The sequence below is a fragment of the Coenobita brevimanus genome, chromosome 1, assembly GCF_032717465.1.
Source record: "Coenobita brevimanus isolate Jiangsu-jjx chromosome 1, ASM3271746v2, whole genome shotgun sequence".
NCBI lineage: Eukaryota > Metazoa > Arthropoda > Malacostraca > Decapoda > Coenobitidae > Coenobita > Coenobita brevimanus.
In genome coordinates, this window is record NC_136954.1 from 12,571,041 (window position 1) to 12,592,558 (window position 21,518).

The 21,518-nt window shown below is 41.0% G+C and overlaps 1 protein-coding gene across 1 annotated transcript in view; it reads right to left on the reverse strand.

The window, feature by feature from the left end:
- The window catches only part of LOC145414462 (glutamate receptor 1-like), a 654,998-nt gene that overhangs the window by 528,580 nt on the left and 104,900 nt on the right, over positions 1–21,518 (reverse strand). Inside the window, exon 4 of the mRNA XM_080284028.1 lies at positions 8,095–8,227. Within this exon, the coding sequence (XP_080140154.1) occupies positions 8,095–8,227 (133 nt within the window). The remainder of the gene's footprint in view (positions 1–8,094; positions 8,228–21,518) is intronic.

Here is a 21,518-nt window from a genome sequence, read left to right on the forward strand (position 1 = left end):
CATTTTACTAATAGACAGATATTGCCAGATTCGTACATTATCTTCAGTGCCACTAATATTCCCATCTCCAAAAGTACTGAAATTCTTGGCGTCTCACTTAACAATGCCCTCAGCTGGACCTCTCATGTTATTTCACTTGCTAAAACCGTCTCAAAGAAACTTGGATTATTGTACACCGTCCGTAACTTCTCCGCTGATGAGCAGTTAGCTATAATTTATAAGAGTCATGTGCACTCTCAGCTTGAACATTCCTCACCCTTGTGGAATGGATGTGGAGAAGGTTGCATTAAAACAACTAGATAAAATTCAGAACAAAGCTGTTAGAATTATTAACAACCCTGCCATTACAAATGAACTACCTCCCTGCAAGTAAGAAGGAATGTTGCCTGCCTTGCATTATTTTACATATATTTTTTTGGCAAATGCTCAGACGAAGTTGCATCCATGGTGCCACCTCTCCATGCCTTCCCTTGTGCTACACAGGCATCTGGTAGCGCTCATGAGTGGAATGTCACTCAGCCATATTGCAGAACTTCTGCCTATCAGAATTCTTTCATTCCCCGAGCTGCATCTCTCTGGAACTCACTTCCCCAGAGTTGTTTCCCTCCAAATTTCAACCCACAACTGTTCAAGTCTAACTGTTACATATATTTTATGAACAGAGGACACCAGTAATCTGGTGTATGGATTACTTTTTTTTTTTTGTTCATTTGTGTTTCCTTCCTCCGTTCTGTTATTAATATATATACAATCACACACACACACACACACACACACACATATATATATATATATATATATATATATATATTGTTACGGAACAGAGAAAGATAATGTACACTTTAAGTGAGAATACGAAGAGTCACTACTGTCCCGTAAAGTTCCAGGTTCAAAACAAAAGAGATAGGTAAAATTACAAGTTAAAGTTTAATGCTTAAATTAACAACAAAACATTCAGGACTCATAAGGATAATGTAATGGCAAAAACAGGTTAAATATATGGTTAACTGCAATAGCCTCTATTAACACGAAATTAGCAAGAGTAAATTTATCTAAGTCAGCCCTGATAAAATGAGATACCAGATAATACTCAGTGAATGCCAGATAAATATTTACAGATACAAACTATTATCAAAAATGACTGACATAAAGAACCCCACACGAATCACAAAAACTTCACTAGGCCCACAAATTAAACTTATGCTATACAGTACAAGAAAAAATGCAATAACAGTTATACTCAAACTACACACAGCTGCTAGATGGTTGGAGACTTCTTGAGCACTCACAATAATAATATCTGTACAGGGGAGGACAGAGATGTGAACAAAATGAGGAGCAGATCTAAGTGGCAATGATGCAGAGACTGAGCTCATTATATAGGGGCCAGCAGAGCCTGATACAACTTGTAAGAGGGACGCGCAAATGAAGCCATGGGGACAGAGAGCTGAAAATCCCGCACTGAAACAACAGAAATGACGACTTACTCTACTATAACGGTAGAAGGGGGGACTGAGGCAGAACACGCTCGTGATCAAACATGCAGCAACTGTGCGTTAAAAATCACACAAAGGATGATGAAATCATAGGCTATGTAACACCTCCCCACAAAGAAAAAAGAAATTTACAAAGGAAATTTCTTATTACTCTAAAACAATCTGTATATGGCATTACAGACCATGCAAAGGTCTTTCCTAATGTTACAAAAAATGAGATCTCCCTAGCACGTTCAGTCATAGGTACTTGCCAGTATCCCTTTAACAAATCAAACTTACTTATGTACCTAGCCTTTCCGATCTTGTCTATGCAATCTTCCACACGAGGGAGAGGGTAAGTGTCTGTTTTAGTTATCTGATTAACACGTCTGTAGTCGATGCAAAGCCTCTGTGACCCACCTGGCTTAGGGACTAGAGTGACAGGAGAACTCCACTCGCTCTGACAGGGCTCAATCATCTTGTGGTCCAACAGGTAGCCAAGCTCCTTCTGGATGAGAGGAACTTTCACTGGGTTCACACGGTAAGGAGGCAATTTAATTGGCTTTACGTCTCCAACATCGACATCATGCATCAACACAGTGGTTCTTCCTGGAGTAGCACGGAACACTTGCGGGTACTCCTGCAGTAATGCCGAAAACTCCTGCCTTTCCTTGGGAGGTAGATGAGAAAGCTTAGTCTGGAGATCATTCATGATATCAGGATTCTTCCCCAAACTATCACTCAGGCACATACTGCATGGGAGAGCTTCACTTGCAGACTCGGGTGGAACAGCTACAGTGCAGACTGGATTATTTTCGTCCCGCCTGTGATATAATTTTAGCATGTTGATGTGACAAAGTTGCTTGCTCTTTCTACGATCTGGTGTGGCGATGACATAGTTGACATCACTGAGTTTCTTCTCCACGAAATTAGGACCACTAAACTTGGCTTGAAGAGGTTGCCCATGAACTGGTAGCAGAATCAAAACCTGATCTCCTGGCTGAAAGTGGCGTAACCTGGACTTCTTATCATACCAAGTCTTCATCTTCTCCTGAGCAGCTCCTAAATTCTCTCTCGCCAGCTGTAAAGCAGTGGACAGCCGTTCTTTGAAATTCATCACATACTCCAGCAGGTTGACGTCATCTTCCTCCGACAGCCAGCATTCCTTGAGTAGCTTAAGGGGTCCTCTTACTTCATGGCCAAACAGTAGTTCAAAAGGTGAGAAGCCCAGTGATTCATTTGGAGATTCTCTTGCAGCAAACACAACGAATGGAAGACCTTTATCCCAGTCTTTCTGATGTTCCAAACAGTATTTCTTGAGCATCGATTTGAGTGTTTGATGATATCTCTCCAACGCTCCTTGGGTCTGGGGATGGTAAGCTGAAGACGTGATCTGGGTGATGCCCAACTCTTTCAGAGACTGCTTGAAAACGTTTGACATGAAATTACTTCCCCGGTCTGACTGTACCTCCTTAGGCAGACCAAACTTTGTGAAGAACCCCAGCATTTCCTTAACCACGCTCTTTGCTGAGATGTTTCTAAGTGGAATGGCTTCAGGATAACGAGTAGCCATATCAATCATGGTCAACACATAAGAAAATCCTGAAGAAGTCTTAGGAAGAGGGCCCACAATATCCACCAACACACGGGTGAAAGGCGCCTCAAAAGGAGGAATGGGAACTAGAGGTGCAACCTTTTCGGTCTGATTACACTTCCCCACAACTTGACAGGTGTGACAAGACTTACAATACCAGGAAACATCCCTGAAGATACCTGGCCAGTAGAAGTGTTTCAAAATGCGTGCCACAGTCTTCCTCACTCCAAGGTGTCCTGCCAAACTGGAATCATGAGCCACTCGAATGATATCCTGCCTACAAACACGAGGGATGACAACTTGATGTACAACCTCCCATTCACAGTCGGCTGATGCTGTTGGGGGTCTCCACTTCCTCATAAGTACTCCTGACTTTACAAAATAACAAGTAGAAGCACCGGCTGACTCTTCTTCACTGTAAGCAGAGTTAGCTAGACCTTTCAACTCAGGGTCAGCAACCTGCAACTCAACCAACTCTTGACGAGACAAATTATCAACACTACGGGTACTGCCTCATCTGGTGAGTGGTCCAAATTAGCAAGAAAAGTGTCAGCTAGGATAACATCATCATCATCATTATCCTCTAAATCACCAGTAACTTTAGACTTAGCCCTAGTGACAGCACAAGCAGGGAACACATCAGGGACATCACAATCCTGGGACGCAGCCACTGGCTCACTAGACAACTGAGGAGCTGGACACACTTGACTTCCACCAATATCATTTCCAAGTAAGAAAGTTACACCTGACATTGGGAGTGTCTCAACCAACCCAACCATAACAGAACCATTAACAAAACCAGACTCTAAATTCACTCTGCACAGAGGAACAGAGAAGTAATTATTCCCTACACCTTGTAAGATTACAGTTTCATCAGAGGAATTAACATTAGAGCCTAGAACACTGGTCCGCATAAGGGATTGGCAAGCACCTGTATCACGATATATTTTAACTGATTTCCTGTCATTACTGTCCAGAGGACTGACAAAACCATCAGACAGGAAATTAGCACATGAACTCTTGAGAGTGTCACCCACGTTACTGCTCAAAAGAGGAGCTCCATCATGAGAATTTAAGTTACCCCTCAAAGCAGGTTCAGTTAACTCAGTTAAAGAATTCTGGGAACTCTCAAGAGTGGACACTAGACCAATTGACTGAATATTTAAAGACTCGTTTTTGTTCACATCACGCTGTCTCCTGAAACATCTCTCCGTAGTATGACCAAGCTTACTACAATAAGTACATTTACTTTTCTGAAATCTAGAGGTGAAGCTGGTATTTACTTCATGAGAAACATCATCTTTATTCTCTTTCCTGTTACCTGTACTCTGAGTAGAGGCAACGTACTTACTCTCAGCTTTCCCTTTTTCTTTAGAATATCTCTTGTGAGTGAGAACATATTCATCAGCTAAAACTGCAGCATCAGACAAATTATCTATTCTTTTCTCATCAAGATATAGGCTTACATCTTTATAAATACACCTTTTGAAATCCTCCAGCAAAATCATCTGCTTAAATTTACCAAAATCAGAATCCACGTTCTTAGAATTTAACCACTGCTCTAACAAATCTTCTTTGATTTTTGCATTCTCAACATGGGATTGCTTATCTTGCTTGTAAGTTGTCCTAAATTTTACTCTATAGGCTTCAGGAACAAGCTCATAGGCCTTAAGAATCAAGCTCTTAACTACATCATAATTATCAGACTGATCCTGAGGCAAAGATGCATAAGTTACTTGAGCTTTACCTGTGAGAACAGTTTGAAGGAGTACTGGCCAATACTCCTTAGGCCAATTAAAACCTGTAGCTACCCTCTCAAACAACTGAAAATACTTTGTTAAATCAGATTCATTAAAAAGAGGGACAAGTTTAACATTTTTAGCCACATCAAAATCATCAGAGCTAGATGATCCAGTTCCACCTTGTTTCATGCGATACTCATGGTCTGCCTGAATCCTGGCAAGTTCAATTTGTGCCTGAGCCTGTACCTGTGCCTCTTCAATACGAGCATTTGCTTCCTTAACACGAGACTCCGCCTCCTTAGCCTTAGCCTCCTGCAGAGCTAGCTGTAACTTAGCTAATTCAATCTGCGTTTGCTCATTTGGAGGAGTTACATTAAACAAGCTTTTATTAATCATGCCAACAATTTGATCTTTAGAATGATGAGAGTGAACTGCAATTCCCAATTGTTGAGCAACAAGCTTAAGTTCATTCTTTGTTCTGTTTTCTATATCACACACTGTTTGCACATTTGACAAAAAATCTTTGGCTTCATCAAGTGTAGAAATAGTAGCCATCATGAATATATCACAGTCACAAAATATCAAACAATATCCTTATGATAATATCCTGAATATCCTGATATGAGGTCGCCAAATTTATGTTACGGAACAGAGAAAGATAATGTACACTTTAAGTGAGAATACGAAGAGTCACTACTGTCCCGTAAAGTTCCAGGTTCAAAACAAAAGAGTTAGGTAAAATTACAAGTTAAAGTTTAATGCTTAAATTAACAACAAAACATTCAGGACTCATAAGGATAATGTAATGGCAAAAACAGGTTAAATATATGGTTAACTGCAATAGCCTCTATTAACACGAAATTAGCAAGAGTAAATTTATCTAAGTCAGCCCTGATAAAATGAGATACCAGATAATACTCAGTGAATGCCAGATAAATATTTACAGATACAAACTATTATCAAAAATGACTGACATAAAGAACCCCACACGAATCACAAAAACTTCACTAGGCCCACAAATTAAACTTATGCTATACAGTACAAGAAAAAATGCAATAACAGTTATACTCAAACTACACACAGCTGCTAGATGGTTGGAGACTTCTTGAGCACTCACAATAATAATATCTGTACAGGGGAGGACAGAGATGTGAACAAAATGAGGAGCAGATCTAAGTGGCAATGATGCAGAGACTGAGCTCATTATATAGGGGCCAGCAGAGCCTGATACAACTTGTAAGAGGGACGCGCAAATGAAGCCATGGGGACAGAGAGCTGAAAATCCCGCACTGAAACAACAGAAATGACGACTTACTCTACTATAACGGTAGAAGGGGGACTGAGGCAAAACACGCTCGTGATCAAACATGCAGCAACTGTGCGTTAAAAATCACACAAAGGATGATGAAATCATAGGCTATGTAACAATATATATATATGCTGTTTGCAGATGATACTGCACTGGTGGCTGATTCAGAGGAGAGATTGAGACAGTTGGTAGAGGAGTTTGGAAGGGTGTGAGAAAGGAGGAAATTGAAAGCAAATGAGAATAAGAGCAAAGTGATGAAGTGTACGAGGTTGGTAGATGGTAGGGGGATGAATATAGTTTTGAATGGCGAGTTGCTTGTGGAGGTAGAGTGTTATAAATATCTAGGGTCACATGTTGCTGTGGATGGAAGAATAGATGCAGAAGTGAAGTTTAGAATAAACGAAGTAGGAAAGGTGCTGGGAGGAATGAAAAAGTGTTTAGATGTCGTTCGCTTAGAATGGATGTAAAGAGAAGGCTGTATGAGGCTGTTGTCGTACCGACTGCGTTATATGGGGCTGAAACATGGAATATGGGTGTAGCAAAGAGGAAAAGTCTGAATGTAATGGAGATGAGGTGTCTGAGGAATATGTGTGGAGTGACGCGTATGGATCTAGTGCGAAATGATGAAGTGCGAAGGAGAACTGGAGTTGTTCGGGAGATGGCTGACAGAGTTGAGCAGAGGGTGTTGCGATGGTTTGGGCATATGGAGAGAATGGAAAATGAGCGATTGGTGAAAAAGATAACTAGATCTGATGTGAGAGGTGTAAGGCTGAGAGGGAGACCAAGAATAGGATGGATAGACAATGTGAAGAGAGCGCTGGATGCGAGAGGGATGTCTGTTGAGCAAGGAAGAGTGGCTGTGCGTGACAGAAATAAATGGAGAGAAATTGTGAATGAATAAGTGATGACGCAGCCCTGAGGGGATATTCTCCCGCATTTGGACTGATCAGCTAGTCAGGTAAGGTGTGGGTAAGGGGATGAGTCTGTTATGATGTGGCAGGGGTAAACCAGCTCTGCTGTCCGGCCCTGCTGCGGATGTCACTGATTGCATTGCACAGTTGACCCTTGTGCAGTGTGGTGCGGTGAGGATCTGTCCTTTCTCCCCTTTGGGGCTAAGATGCGAATGAATGTGTTTGAATGGATGAGTAAATGGGGAGTGTGTCGTCCTGTCTCGGCTACCTCCCTTTCCTTGGGGGAAGCTACCTAGGTATATATATATATATATATATATATATATATATATATATATATATATATATATATACACACGTGATGAAAACCCTACTCCAATTAAACAGTTTGTTTGGGGATGTGGTGGTTCTGTTACTTTGACCTGTTCTCAAAAATAAATGGTCAAACCCTTGACTGGCCGTCTACCTTTCTATCAAATTTGCTTAAAACTGAATCCAAGCTGCGTGAAAATACTTGTACACTACTTGTAACTTTGTTCATCCCATCACAAAGTTTCAAAATCAGTCAGTGACAGAGTTTCAAAGTGAAATATTTGTCAGCATCTACAATGCCACAGATCGGAATGAAGTAAAAAAATAATGCACCTAACAATCTATCAATCCATCCATCCAGGTAACCATCCGCTCACCTGTTGTAGTTTCCCAGAACCTTAGGATGATCTAATTATAACTGTTTAAAAAACCATCCTTCCATCCGGGTGAATATCAAGCTAATTGTTGCTTTTCAGGCTCCACGTATAGATAGTAGTATTGTAACTATGCACCGAACATTGCATTCCTTCATCCATCCATCCAACTAACCATCCACTCATCTGCTATTTCTTTACAGAGTTCTAAAGAAAGCCATCACAAATAGCTATGAAATAACGCTCTATATAACCATTCATCTAATTAACCATCCACTTATCTGCTGTTGCTTTTCAAGGCCCTAAAGAAGACCAACACATATAGCTATAAAAATAACACCTTATCCAAGCACGCATCCAGGTAACCATCCACTCACCTGCTGCTGCTTTCCAGGGTCCTAAGGAAGGCCAGGGCGTCATGGGCCGACTCAACACGCCTCACCACCCGAATCTCAAAGGACTCTCGGGCTGGTCGGAGGGACTGGTAAATCTTCTGAAGTCGTAGGAGGCCTGGGTGAAGAAAAGAGAGAAGAGATGAGTCAGCAGGTTCTGAAGCCGGAATAAAAAGAAGATACAGCTGGCAACATACGAACCTGGTACAGGACCAGTGTGTAGCAGAGGTATACTTGGCAATCTTGACAATCACATTTAATTGGTGGCACTGACATGAATGAACGGAGGTGTTAAATATTAGCTGAAATGACCAAGTAACTGTGATACATGAGCGTCAGAAATTATAGGTAGACCTCCACTTCACAGACACTGTACAAGGTTCATATGCAGCCAATTGTGCATACAGCATGAAATCAGGTGTCATGCAACAGGATGATGTACTGGTGGGGATAAGTTCTAGAGACAGGAATTTCACACACACACACACACACACACACACACACACACACACACACACACACACACACACTCGACTCAAAAATAACGTGGGATCTTGCCTGGTGAGTCGCGGGTGTATTCCGAGCACCAAACAACACCTAAAATTGTACCCTTATATTTATTCCGAATTTTTCTCCTCCATTTCAACTCCCTTTTAATCTAAAAAAAAGTCGTCTGGAGACAGCAAAACTTCAATGTGATTTCACCATATTGAAAAGTATTTTGGGACTAAATGTAACTCCTCTAATTCAGAAAAAGTCTCTCCCGTGTGAGACAAGGAGGCGACTAACTTTAAAAACGTGTAAAGCTGAAGAGCAATAGAAAAAATTATGAAAATTCCCAGGAACTCAATTATTTAAGCGCATCGTTGTGGCGGGCATGGTAAGAGTGGCAGTCGTAACAGCAATATATCTAGTGATAAAAAGTTGTGAGGGCAGCTGTAATGTTCAGTCACGAGGGTTGGCGCAATTTCATGAGCCTTAATACCAAGGGGGAGGGGGGGGGGAAGAAGATGCAGCAGTAAAGCCGCAAGTGGTGCTAAAGACAAGGCACAGTCAACATACACACCAACAACACCACACAAATTTAAACGAGGGTGAGGCATACACTGTTAAAAACACCCGTACATTTTTAATATTTAGTCCTCCAACACAGCATCATCACATCGAAATTTAAGCCTGGATGACACACTAATTTAAGACTCCACTTTCTTACAGCCTCAGGTTTCAGAAAAGTGGACGTATTTAACTACAGAACAAATAAATATTGCCGGCACAACAACACTTTGCGACGGGTATGAAATGGTGTGTGTGTGTGTGTGTGTGTGTGTGTGTGTGTGTGTGTGTGTGTGTGTGTGTGTGTGTGTGTGTGTGTGTGTGTGTGTGTGTGTGTGTGTGTGTGTGTGTGTGTGTGTGTGTATCTATCAATCTACAGTATCACTCTGTATATTATCCATACCTGAAGAGGGTCTGAATCCGACTGAAACCATTTTCTATTAAATATGCAAATGTGTATAGGTAGGTCAAAATAACCAAAGCTAGCAGCGTATTTCGGAGGGCGAGTGTGATATGGAGGAATGTATGAGAGTACAGAGTAGGTCAGGAATATAGCTAGAGGGCTGTGATGAATACTGTGGTGATTATCGACACTTGTTAACACTCACATCTCGTGAGGTTTACCCAACGGAGAGTAAAATAATCCAGCGTTAACTAAAGGTATGTTGCTGTGCCAGGTGGTCCAATCTTAAAAATTAATGAGAGAGAGAGAGAGAGAGAGAGAGAGAGAGAGAGAGAGAATTCTAAAATGTTAAAGACTGATAGGGGGAAAAAAGGACCACTCTTAGTAAAACATCCGTGCCCACCGACTGGTCTAGGGGCCGAATATTTGACTTTGCATTGTGACCTTGACCTTCGACGACTGTTTATTATCAAAATCGAATGAATTCTTGCATAACCCTTAGCACTTCCACCAAGCTTGGTTCAATGAAATCAAAACCGTCCGAGCTTACTTTGTCCAGTGACACCGACATTTGACTTCACTGTGACCTTGGGCGATGATTGTTCTCAGCATCGAAACTCTATCTTCTTTTTGACCACAAGAAAATGTATTGAGATGAGCGATGTCTGAGCTCAAGGACGTTCAGACATCTCCTGCCTAAACAAACCAGTTGATGGAGAAGGAAAATCATAGACATCATTTTACTTAACTCCTCTCTAAATAAAATCTCTGGTGATAGCAAAAATAAATGTCTTCCCTTCACTTATCTCTGCCCTGGGAAAAAAAGATGGTTGTAACGGGAAAAATAGACATCACCGTTCCTGAGAGGAGAAACTCAAAGTTGGTCAGTTGTCTCCAGTCTCTCAGCTCATAAGTTTTGCTACTTACGAGATTGGGAAGAAGAGGAAGATGTGAAAAAAAGTGGGGAGGGGGGCGAGGAAGGACGGAGGAAGATATGAGAATTGGGGAGACAGACACATGGTTACAGCTCTCTCTCTCTCTCTCTCTCTCTCTCTCTCTCTCTCCAGTACACGCCAGAGCCCCAGTTGCATATCCCATGTTTTATTTCTCACATGGTCATTTTATTAGCACATTTGGATACCCAGCCCTGACCTGCCCTCTCTTCACTGCTGGGGCTGCTTTGTGATTCTCTCTCTCTCTCTCTCTCTCTCTCTCTCTCTCTCTCTCTCTCTCTCTCTCACACACACACACACACACACACACACACACACGTTTTCTTAAGTCTTCGACCGAAAAGTCCTTTTCCGGCAGTCCACGAGAACTCCAGCCAAAGAATTCTTTCCTCCGGGCCCTACTGCTGCAGTGTGTGTGTGTGTGTGTGTGTGTGTGTGTGTGTGTGTGTGTGTGTGTGTGTGTGTGTGTGTGTGTGTGTGTGTGTGTGTTTCGAAAATATAAAAGCATTTCAACCAATCAGCAAAATAAACAAGGCTCCATATTTTTTATTTATCTGGCATCGTTTAGTTTTTCGCATTGTCACTCAAATATTCAGTCTAATATACAATTAAGTTACGAGGTTACAAGTGTTCCCTCTGGATCCATATTTATAAACTCTCGCCTGAACATGAAAAGAATGAAAAATAGTTCGTCATTGTGCATCAGATTGCTTTTATATATGTTTATTTTCACTCTTCTATTTGTTAAGCTATTCACGGTTCAAACTTTCGTAAGGTTGTGTGTAAGATTGCTTGCACGTACAGTTGCTATCAAATGGACTGTCGCCTTTCTTGCATTTCTCTCCATGGACTTTGAAAATCAGTATGGTGAATCCGCAAAGTCCATGGACAGAAAAGCAAGAGAGGCGACAGGGCTTTTGTTGGCGACCGTACTTGACTCTGTATATACAAGTCATTCTTACAGCAACCAAACAATTCTCGTAAGTTATACACAAAATTATTTTTACACAGCAGATATCTGAAGGAGAAACAGAAAATGAAACAATTTTCGATAATAGTTGACTTTGTGACCTGTTAATCCTGTAAATGGGTTAAAAGTCTATAGATACTGCCCCGAGTCCGTATTCATAATCTTCCGTGGTTAGTCCTTTCACTCCGAGGACGTATCTATACAATAGAAGTTCGTGTGGTGTGTGAAAACTGCTTATTTATCACGCTGCTAAGTTCTTGGCCAACAGGAGGCGGCAAACTTGTGACGTTGCTGCTCTAACTTCAGCCCACTATCTTTATTAGCCAATGGGAGTACTGGCACCCATGATGTTCCATTAACTGGTTCCTTCCACTGTGACCAGCTTCCTTCCCCCCTACACACAATTTTCTTCACACACACACACACACACACACACACACACACACACACATGATCATAACCATCATTACCACCATTTTCACACCGCCCAACAATCACCATACTCTTTACTAAAGTCCAAAGTAACTTGAACCACGATAAAAACTACTAGTACCACTCCCACCACAACAGCAATAAAAACAACAGTAAAAACATCAATATCAACAAGACCACAAAAACTACAGCAATAACCACAATTACACACGACACCACCAACACCATAACCCTCCCCACGCCACCACCACAACAACAACAGTCACTATCACCACAACCACACCAACCACACCAACAACACCACCACAACTCATCACCACAAGCATCATCGCAGCTGTCTACATTTACTCCCATTTCAGACTATATTAGAACAAATTTTACAAACCACACGCTACCTCCAAGAACAACTTATGCAACTTTTCTTCATATCTTTGGAACTATTAATAAACATGCACACTTAGCTATATAATGTAAACAATTATCCACGCAAAAAATACCAAATCTCTCTCTCTCTCTCTAACTGAGCACTATCGCCCTTTCCTCCGCTACCAATCTGTGACTAGCAAGAGAACAAGTTTCTACTGGAGAGCTGGAGATTAAAAAGACAATCCCCTTCTGTCGTCACAAAGGCGAACAAGCCAGACAGGAGAGAATGAAATGGAGGGAGACAGGACGACGAAAGGAGGGGGGAAGAGGGCGGAGATAAAAGGAGGAGGAGTATAGGATGAATTGTGATGGATGGAGGGAGAAAAGACGGGGTATTTAAATTAGAGTGGAAGGGAAAGTCATGAGAAAAAGAAATTAATGGAGGAGAGGAGATACTGAAATGAAGAAAACCAGGGAGGAAGGGAAGGAGGAATAGATGGGTTACTGAAGGAATAGGGAAGTGTGGGAAGGGAGGTAAAGAGGTAGAAAAACTGAAGGAAAGAAAGATTATCTACGGCTGATGAAAGGAAGAGAAAGTAAGAGAAAGGAAAGTGAGAGTTGATGAAAAAGATGGAAGCGCGGCAACAAGGAAGCGTGATACCAAAGACGGAACGAGGGAAGAAGGGAGAGATGGATTCAAAGGAAGACAAATTTACTGGAAAAGGAAAGGAAGGAAGACAGGAAGAGAAACAAGTAGTATAATGAGTGGAAGAGAAAGAAGAATCTAACAGAGGGAGAGACGGAGAGGATGAGAGGAAGAGAAAGGAAGATCTGCAAGTGAGAAAAGGTAATGATAAAAGTGAAAGGGGCAGCAGGAAGAAAGAAAGGAGTAAAAAGTGACAAATGACATGCAAGACAAAGGTGAACAGAAGTAATATGAAAAGTGGAAACAGGGAATAATTAGAACGAAGAAATAAGGTATAAATTTGAGATGATAACAAGGCAGCCGTAAAGTAACGCGGGATTAACTGAAGAAGTGTGTGATACAAATGGAAAGAGAAAAGGAAAAGAACATAAGAGAAAAACACAAAAATACTGTACAAAACAGCGAAAATGTGTGTGTGTGTGTGTGTGTGTGTGTGTGTGTGTGTGTGTGTGTGTGTGTGTGTGTGTGTGTGTGTGTGTGTGTGTGTGTGTGTGTGTGTGTGTGTGTGTGTGTGTGTGTGTGTGTGTGTGTGTAGAAGTTGGAACAACTGTAGTTTTTTGTCCTAGCTAACGCAAAACATATTTCTATTTTCTCCTCGGCTGAGAGTGGATCTGTGGAATCTGAGTGTTAATACCATCAATATTAACCCTGACAAGGTCGGTGCAACTCTAGTAGTCTATTCCAAAAAATACCAGACGATTTTATTCAGCTGGGAGAGTCCCAAGAGTGTCAGAGTGAAAGTGCCACACCCCTTTGACAGAGGTAGTTGGCCCGTACGAGTAAATTCCCTAACAGACCCTATGGCACAAGCTGGCCAGAGGGGGACTAAGAGGAAACACTTGGGCCATAAATGTGACTTTCTATGGAACACTTTTCACTCATCCACTTTCCTTCCTTCGCTCTTTGTAACTCTCCTTCTCGCTGCCCCTCTTCTCTTTCCCTCTTCACCTTTTCCTTCCCCCCCCCCCGAATCCTTTCTCCTCTTCCAGTTATTTTTTTCTCTATCTCAATTTTTTCCTTTCCTTCACTTCCCCCTCCACCTCCACCTCCTCCCTCTTCTCTTCCAACCCTTGTCCATTTCTCCTCTCCTCCTCCTCCTCATTCCCACCAGCTTTTCCTTCTCCCTATCTTTTCTCCCACCCTCTCTCAATTCATCTTCTTTGACTTCTTTCACCATTTCTTTCCCCACTTTCTTCTCTCTCACTTCCTCTTTCCTTCTCTCTTTCTGTCACCATCTCCGTTCCTCCTCCTCCTATTCCTCCTCTTTATTCTTTTCTCTTCCATCCCGCTTCTTCCCCCTCCCTCTCTACTCTCCCCACCACAACCACCTTCCCCTTTCTCTATCAGCGTCCCCTCTCCTTCCACCTTTACTAACCTTATTAGCTGTATTTTTTGTCCCCTTCACTCCCTCTGTTTCCCTTATTCTCGCCCTGTCTTCCACCCCCAACCCCCTCCTCCCTGCCCTTCTTCCCTCATCTTCCCCTCACGTCCTCTCTTCACCCCATACGTTTGTCGTTTTCCCGTCTCTCACCCTCTCTAAATTCCCTTCCCTCCTCCACCCGTTTTTCCCTTGCCCCTCTTCTCCTCCTTCTCCTGCTCCTCCGCTTGTTTAATTTACCCTTCTCTCTACCTCATCAACTTCCTCCTTTCCCTCACTCTCTCTGCCCTCGCTTCCCTTCTATATTCACACCTTCATTCCTCCTCTCCTCTCTTCCCTCATTCCCCATTTCTCTTATTTTCTCTCTCTCCTGCTCCTTTCCCTTACCTCCCCCATCTCCCTCCCCTTCTTTTCCCTTCACCCCCTCTCTACCCATTAATTACTCCCCTTTCTGCCTAAGAAAAACCTTCCTCTCCCCATCTCCTATTCTCTCCCCCAACCTCTCCCTGCATCTTCCCATCATTCCCCTCTCTACCTCCACTTCCTCCATCTTCTCTGTTAGCTCCTATCCCTTGCATTCATTCTCTTTTGTCTTTCCGAAATCGCTCCTTGTTTCATCCACCTTCCTCCCTAACTCCACCTCCCTTTCCAACTCCACCTCCTTTTCCAGCTCCACCTCCCACTCCAACTCCGACTCCAACTACACCTCCCACTTAGCTTCACCTCCTACTCTAGCCCCACCTCCCATTCTAGCCAACCTTCTCCCTCTAACTCCACCTCCTCCTCTATCACCACCTCCCTCTCAAACGCCACCTCCTTCTCCACCTTTTTCATTACTCTCCTTACCTTCATCCACTCACATCCTCCTCTCTACCCTCCACCTCCTCCGTCCCCCGTTCCTCCTCCTCCTCTCCTGCCCCCCTCTCTACCCCATCCTCCTACTTCTCTTGCTATTACCTCCCCCAGCTCTTCATCTCTCCTCTCCCTTCTTCACCCTCCTTTCCCCTCACCCTCCCACTTCCCCTCCCTCCATCCCTTTACTCACTGATATCGGCTTCCTCTCCTCATCTCTCCCTTCCCTCACCTCATCGGCTCCTCCTCCCCATCTCCCTCCCGACTGCCCTGCCTTCTTCATCTTTCCATCACTTCCCTCTCTCCTCCATCTTTTTTACTGGCATTACTCTCTCTCTCTCTCTCTCTCTCTCTCTCTCTACTAATCCATCCTATTCAGCTCCCTATCCCCCCTTTCCTATCTCTACCTACATCCCCTCCCTCTCTCACTTCCCAATACTCCCCCACCCCCATTCCTTACTTAATCTCCCCTACCCCAGACTTAATCCTCCTCCTCCCCACTTAATGACTGAGTTTGATGTTTCAGTCGTTTGGGTTTAGATTTTTTTTTTTCCTCTGTCACTTCCTTTTCGTATTATCTAATGTAACTTACTGTATAATCAATCTTCCCATCTTCTTTTTTAATTACAATAGCCGGTCTCCAGTTTTTTTTTTTTTTTTTTGTTACTTCCCATGTCGTCTTCACTTTCCCATATCTTTTTATTTTTTTTTTTAAATATACTGTATTGCTTTTTCACTACCAATTTTTTGCTATTATCTGTTACCTTTAATAATCATTACGATCATAATAATTCCTTTTCAGTTATCATATATGGTGTCACTATGCTAGCTTATCACTTCTTTTCCACTCATTTTCTCACCTAACTTCCGCATTCTTTCTTCCTCATTCTCCTCTACGCCTACGTATCTATCTGCCATTTTAACTAATCACTCCTTTTCTACTTACTTTCTCACCTGATTCCCTGATTACTTCTTCCTCGTTTTCCTCTACACATGCAGATTTATTCCTGTTTATCATGTTCTGACAGGTACTAAATATTACCATTTATTCAATCTGTCGTAAGAAAGGAACAATACCTTGAGAAAGTGTTGGTTGTGAGTTACATTCTAGGTCGCTTTGAAGATTCCGTGACACAAATTCCTTAGCGATATATTCTGCACATTGCATTTCATCATCCACATGTAAGTTACTGATGCAAACTATTGGAGATAATGTGACGATATAAATAAGGGAAAGTTATGTGTAATATAATAAATAAGTAAAAAACTATATAGCTAAGGAAGAGATGCTACGAAGCCTCCAATGCCTACATTTGGACCAGGCTCATACTGCGATCAGCTAAAGAGACTGCCAATTAACTCTACTACACGGTTTTTACTACAACTTGGCCTAAAATTGCCATCTCTCTATCTTGAATGCTAAGATGGAGCAATAGCTAAACACTAGAAATTGATGCTAGTCACGATGCAGTGCTATGGAGAGGGAGTAGGGCCCTAGCGTTGTATTTTTCAGCTGCTGAACTACGTGAAATAAGCTGCAAAAGGATGAAAATCTGCACCAAGTTAGCAAAGAGTGGAGTTAATTTCGGTGGCCTGTATGGTGCGTTAATAATCTTTTTTTTATGTTAATAATGGAGTTAATGTTGATGATACGGAGGCATTAATGACAGACAAGAGAATAGTAAAATATAATAGAGATATAAAGTCGCCAGAGCAAGGTGGTAAGGAGTCTGTTTAACCAGCAAGAATACGAGTCTATATCGGTCAGCTTAATCTTACGCCATACGCAAATTCACCTTTATTTTGCTCTCGCTCTCTCTCTCTCTCTCTCTCTCTCTCTCTCTCTCTCTCTCTCTCTCTCAGCCATAGAAAATCATTCTTTCCATGAGAGAGAGAGAGAGAGGGGGGGGGGGAGAGACTGTAAGACATACTGCGGAGGGAATGAAGAATTAATGAGAAGGGGAAACGCGTCAGGGATGCTAACTAGAATGAGAAGACGAGGAAGGAGAGTAAGAGGGAGAAAGGAGGAGGAGGAAGAAAGGGAAAGGGAACAACTGCATGATAAAATTTAAGAAAGGGCAGGTGAAGAAGAGGGAAAACAAGTAAAAAAAAATGGACTAAAAAGAACAATGAGGACAAGGACAAGAAAAAGAAACCACAGGAGGAAAACGGGTGAAGAAATCTAGAACCAATATGAAGGGAGAAAAGATGCCAAGAAAGGGAGCCTGGAGGAGAGGAAGAGAAAGCGGGGTGAAAAGTAGAGAAGATAGAAAGGAATAACAACGAGTACACTAAAGCTGACAGGAAATTCATACATCAGAAGTGAAGAATAACTTACACTGAAGATCTAACTAAAATGTGAGGAAAAGAAAGAAAAGAAAAACTAAAAAGAAGGTGAATTCGTCGAAAAGGAGAAAAGAAGGTAGGCAGATAGATAATATAGACAGGATAGATAGAGACTGCCACACATAAAATACATAACATAAACATATACCCCAAATTAATAACCAAATGTCATAAAGACTTTGTAGTTACTTGTAGAGAAGTATATTTTAGACTTGTGGTCGAGCGGCTTTTATATCTTGTAGTAGTTTCCCCACCAGATGTCATGTAGTGACGGGAGAGGTAAAGAATAGTATGGGACTATTTTTATTTGTCTTGGAAATATTAAACAGGTATAATAGTATAAGTCCTGGGTAGCTACCTCCCTGTCTCGCTATCTCTCTCTCTCTCTCTGTTCTAAGGCTAATCTCCGTCTCGACCTCTCTCTAGGGTCGCTTGTCTCCTTCTGTCTAGCCTGTTCGGTGGCTAATCTAGGTCTGAGCTCTCTTTCCTAAATTCTGGTATAGCAGGGGTGTGTCACATGTGTTCCTCGTGGGTGTTTGTTCACGAGAGGACTGCTGACAGCTAACTGCATCATCTCCTTACTGGCCGCTGTCGTCAGCTTTCCTCAGTGTAAGCATGTTTAGCATTGCTCGATTCTCGCAGACACAACACCTTCTCATCATTTGACTTCCTGCTTCTATCTGTCTCTCTATCTATCTATTTATCTATCTATCTATTATGATTTGCAATTATAATATGGAGACCTACCACATTGCTCAGCCGCGCAAAAATGGCGTACCATCGACATTTAATAATTATAATATATTAATACATACTACATACACATTATAATGAACTTGTAAGCTAATTAAGTGAAATACATTATATTGTAAAGTAACATAATTGTATGAATATTGTATACATATATTATTCATAGTAAATAGTGATTATTCAGTAATATTACGCATATAATTGTGCAATGGTAATACTGCAAGGTTATACATTACATATTTGAGTTATCACTTTAGTAATGTCTAATATTTCACCTAACTTGTATGATGATACTGGTAATACAGAATTGTGCTATAATTGTATGACTTATAATATTGTACTAACATTGTGGTACTACATAATTGTAACATTTTATGAATTGTTACCAAATATTGTGTTAATGCATAATTGTGTTGGCCTTATAATTGTAGTTACATAAAAGTTACATCTTGTTAATGCAACTGTTTTGTCGTTACATAATTGTTACATATCGTTTGTAGGTACATAATTGTTGTTAAAGTTACATAAAAGTTACATCTTGTTAATGCAACTGTTACATAATTGGCAAAGTGTAACATAATGCAATCGTTTGTCGTTACATAATTGTTACATATCGTTTGTAGGTACATAATTGTAGTTAAAGTTACATAAAAGTTACATCTTGTTAATGCAACTGTTACATAATTGGCAAAGTGTAACATAATGCAATCGTTTGTCGTTACATAATTGTTACATATCGTTTGTAGGTACATAATTGTAGTTAGTGTAACATAATGCAATCGTTTGTAGTTACATAATTGTTACCTATCGTTTGTAGTTACATAATTGTAGTTAAAGTTACATAAAAGTTACATCTTGTTAATGCAACTGTCACATAAATTGGTACATATTGTTTGTAGTTACATAATTATAATATGGAGTAACATAATTGTAATAACTGCAGTCCTAACATATGCTGCGGTCGATGATAGTGATGATGTGTCGTGCCACTTGTATGTGGAGACAACAATTTGCTTTTTTGTTTGTAGTTTATGTGGTATTTTGACTTATGTAGTAACATTTACACTTATTTTCATTTGTTTGTTATGTGATCTTACTCTATTTCTCTTTTTTTCTTTCTTACTTTTCTTTCTTTCTTTTTTGTATGTATTGATTTTCTATAGTTTGTTTTTCTTTGCTTGTGTACACTTTTTTCCATGTTGTTCATGGTTGCATAATTGCTGACTAATTTCCTTGAGATACTTTTTTAAAGTTTAGTTTATATTGCACAGATATTACTGAAAATGATATTATATAGTCCCATATTTTGTTATTTTATATAAAAAATATATACACTATATACAGTATTAACTATACACACTGACTTGTTGTTCACCTGTACCTGTCGTGAGTAATATGTGTCAGCACTGTGTGGAAATCATTGTCTTCACGATTGTGTTGAAGATGTTCACTCTTGCTAACGGCATTTGTGTTGGCCATTTTTTTTTTTCTCTAGGTTACCTTGTAACTTAATTTGTATGTTTCCACTAGGTAGCTTTAATTAATAAATGTTAAATACAGTTCTTTTAATTGCTCACTGAGTAACTGTGATTGTATATTTTCTTTATCGCTTGTAGATGTACTAATGTATAGTTGTATGTATGAAACACGTATTTTATGTAGGTATAAATGGTAACACTCGTTGGTAGTAAATAAATATTATAATAAATGAATGAATATATACTGTGTAGAATGTTTATTGTTGGTGCAAGTATTTAATGATTGAATTATGAAGATAACTGAAGTAAGTATGTGTATTTAAGCTGTAACTATACAGCACGTTTTATATGTTTGTGCAGAAGTTTATTGTCTATCACTGTGTATTGTATGAATGAAGTAACTATGTAACTCACTAATTTTTACCGTGGTGAGAATGGTGTGAGTGGTGGTGCAGGTGGTGTGTTGACTGACGTGGCGTCTGTTCAGCAAGCACGCATGATGACCTCAACTTCCCACACTGGTAGCTGTGGTGAGTGAATGAGTAGCGATGAGTAACTTGAGTGAAGACGAGTGAGTAAGATGAGTTGTGAATATGGACTTGGTGTTTGCTTCGTCGTCCTGACCTCTTCACACCTGCGTAAGCGTTGGGGGTTGGGTGGATGTAGCAGAAAGAGGAGGGTGAGGTCTGGTGGTTATGAGTTGTGAGTCGTCTCTCACTCTTCGTTTGTTTGTTTGTTTGTTTGTTTGTCTTTCTTTCTTGATGTATTCTTGGTCCTTTTTTCTTGTGATTTACTCGTTGTGGGATGAAGACTGCCGCTTCTTGTAGGTGCGTGTAGAAGATTATACAGACGACGTAGAGTTGTTAATTGTAGTTGATTGTAGATGGTTGTAGTTCGCTGATTCGTCGTAGACCCGTAGACTTTGTAGACTATTCGCACTGTAGGCTGTATTTTGTAGGATTCAATGTAGAACTGAAGCTAATCTTGTAGTATCGGTTGCTTTTGTAGAAATTTGCTTTTAATTCGGAGACGATGTCCGCAGATTTGCTGATTTGTCGTTAAGCTACTTGCAAGGCGTCGAGTGATCTCTTGACCTCTGCATCAGCGTAAAGATCTGGGAGACGGATCTCCCAGATCTTTACGCTGATGCAGAGGTCAATCTTGATATTTTGTAGGAATTTAATGTTGATTCGTAGACGAGGTTCGTATACGTTCGCTGCTACCAAATGTCATAAAGACTTTGTATCATAAAGCAGCGACTTTGTATTTGCTTGTAGAGGCAGGATATTTTAGACTTGTGGTCGAGCGGCTTTTATATCTTGTAGTAGTTTCCCCACCAGATGTCATGTAGTGACGGGAGAGGTAAAGAATAGTATGGGACTATTTTTATTTGTCTTGGAAATATTAAACAGGTATAATAGTATAAGTCCTGGGTAGCTACCTCCCTGTCTCGCTATCTCTCTCTCTCTCTCTGTTCTAAGGCTAATCTCCGTCTCGACCTCTCTCTAGGGTCGCTTGTCTCCTTCTGTCTAGCCTGTTCGGTGGCTAATCTAGGTCTGAGCTCTCTTTCCTAAATTCTGGTATAGCAGGGGTGTGTCACATGTGTTCCTCGTGGGTGTTTGTTCACGAGAGGACTGCTGACAGCTAACTGCATCATCTCCTTACTGGCCGCTGTCGTCAGCTTTCCTCAGTGTAAGCATGTTTAGCATTGCTCGATTCTCG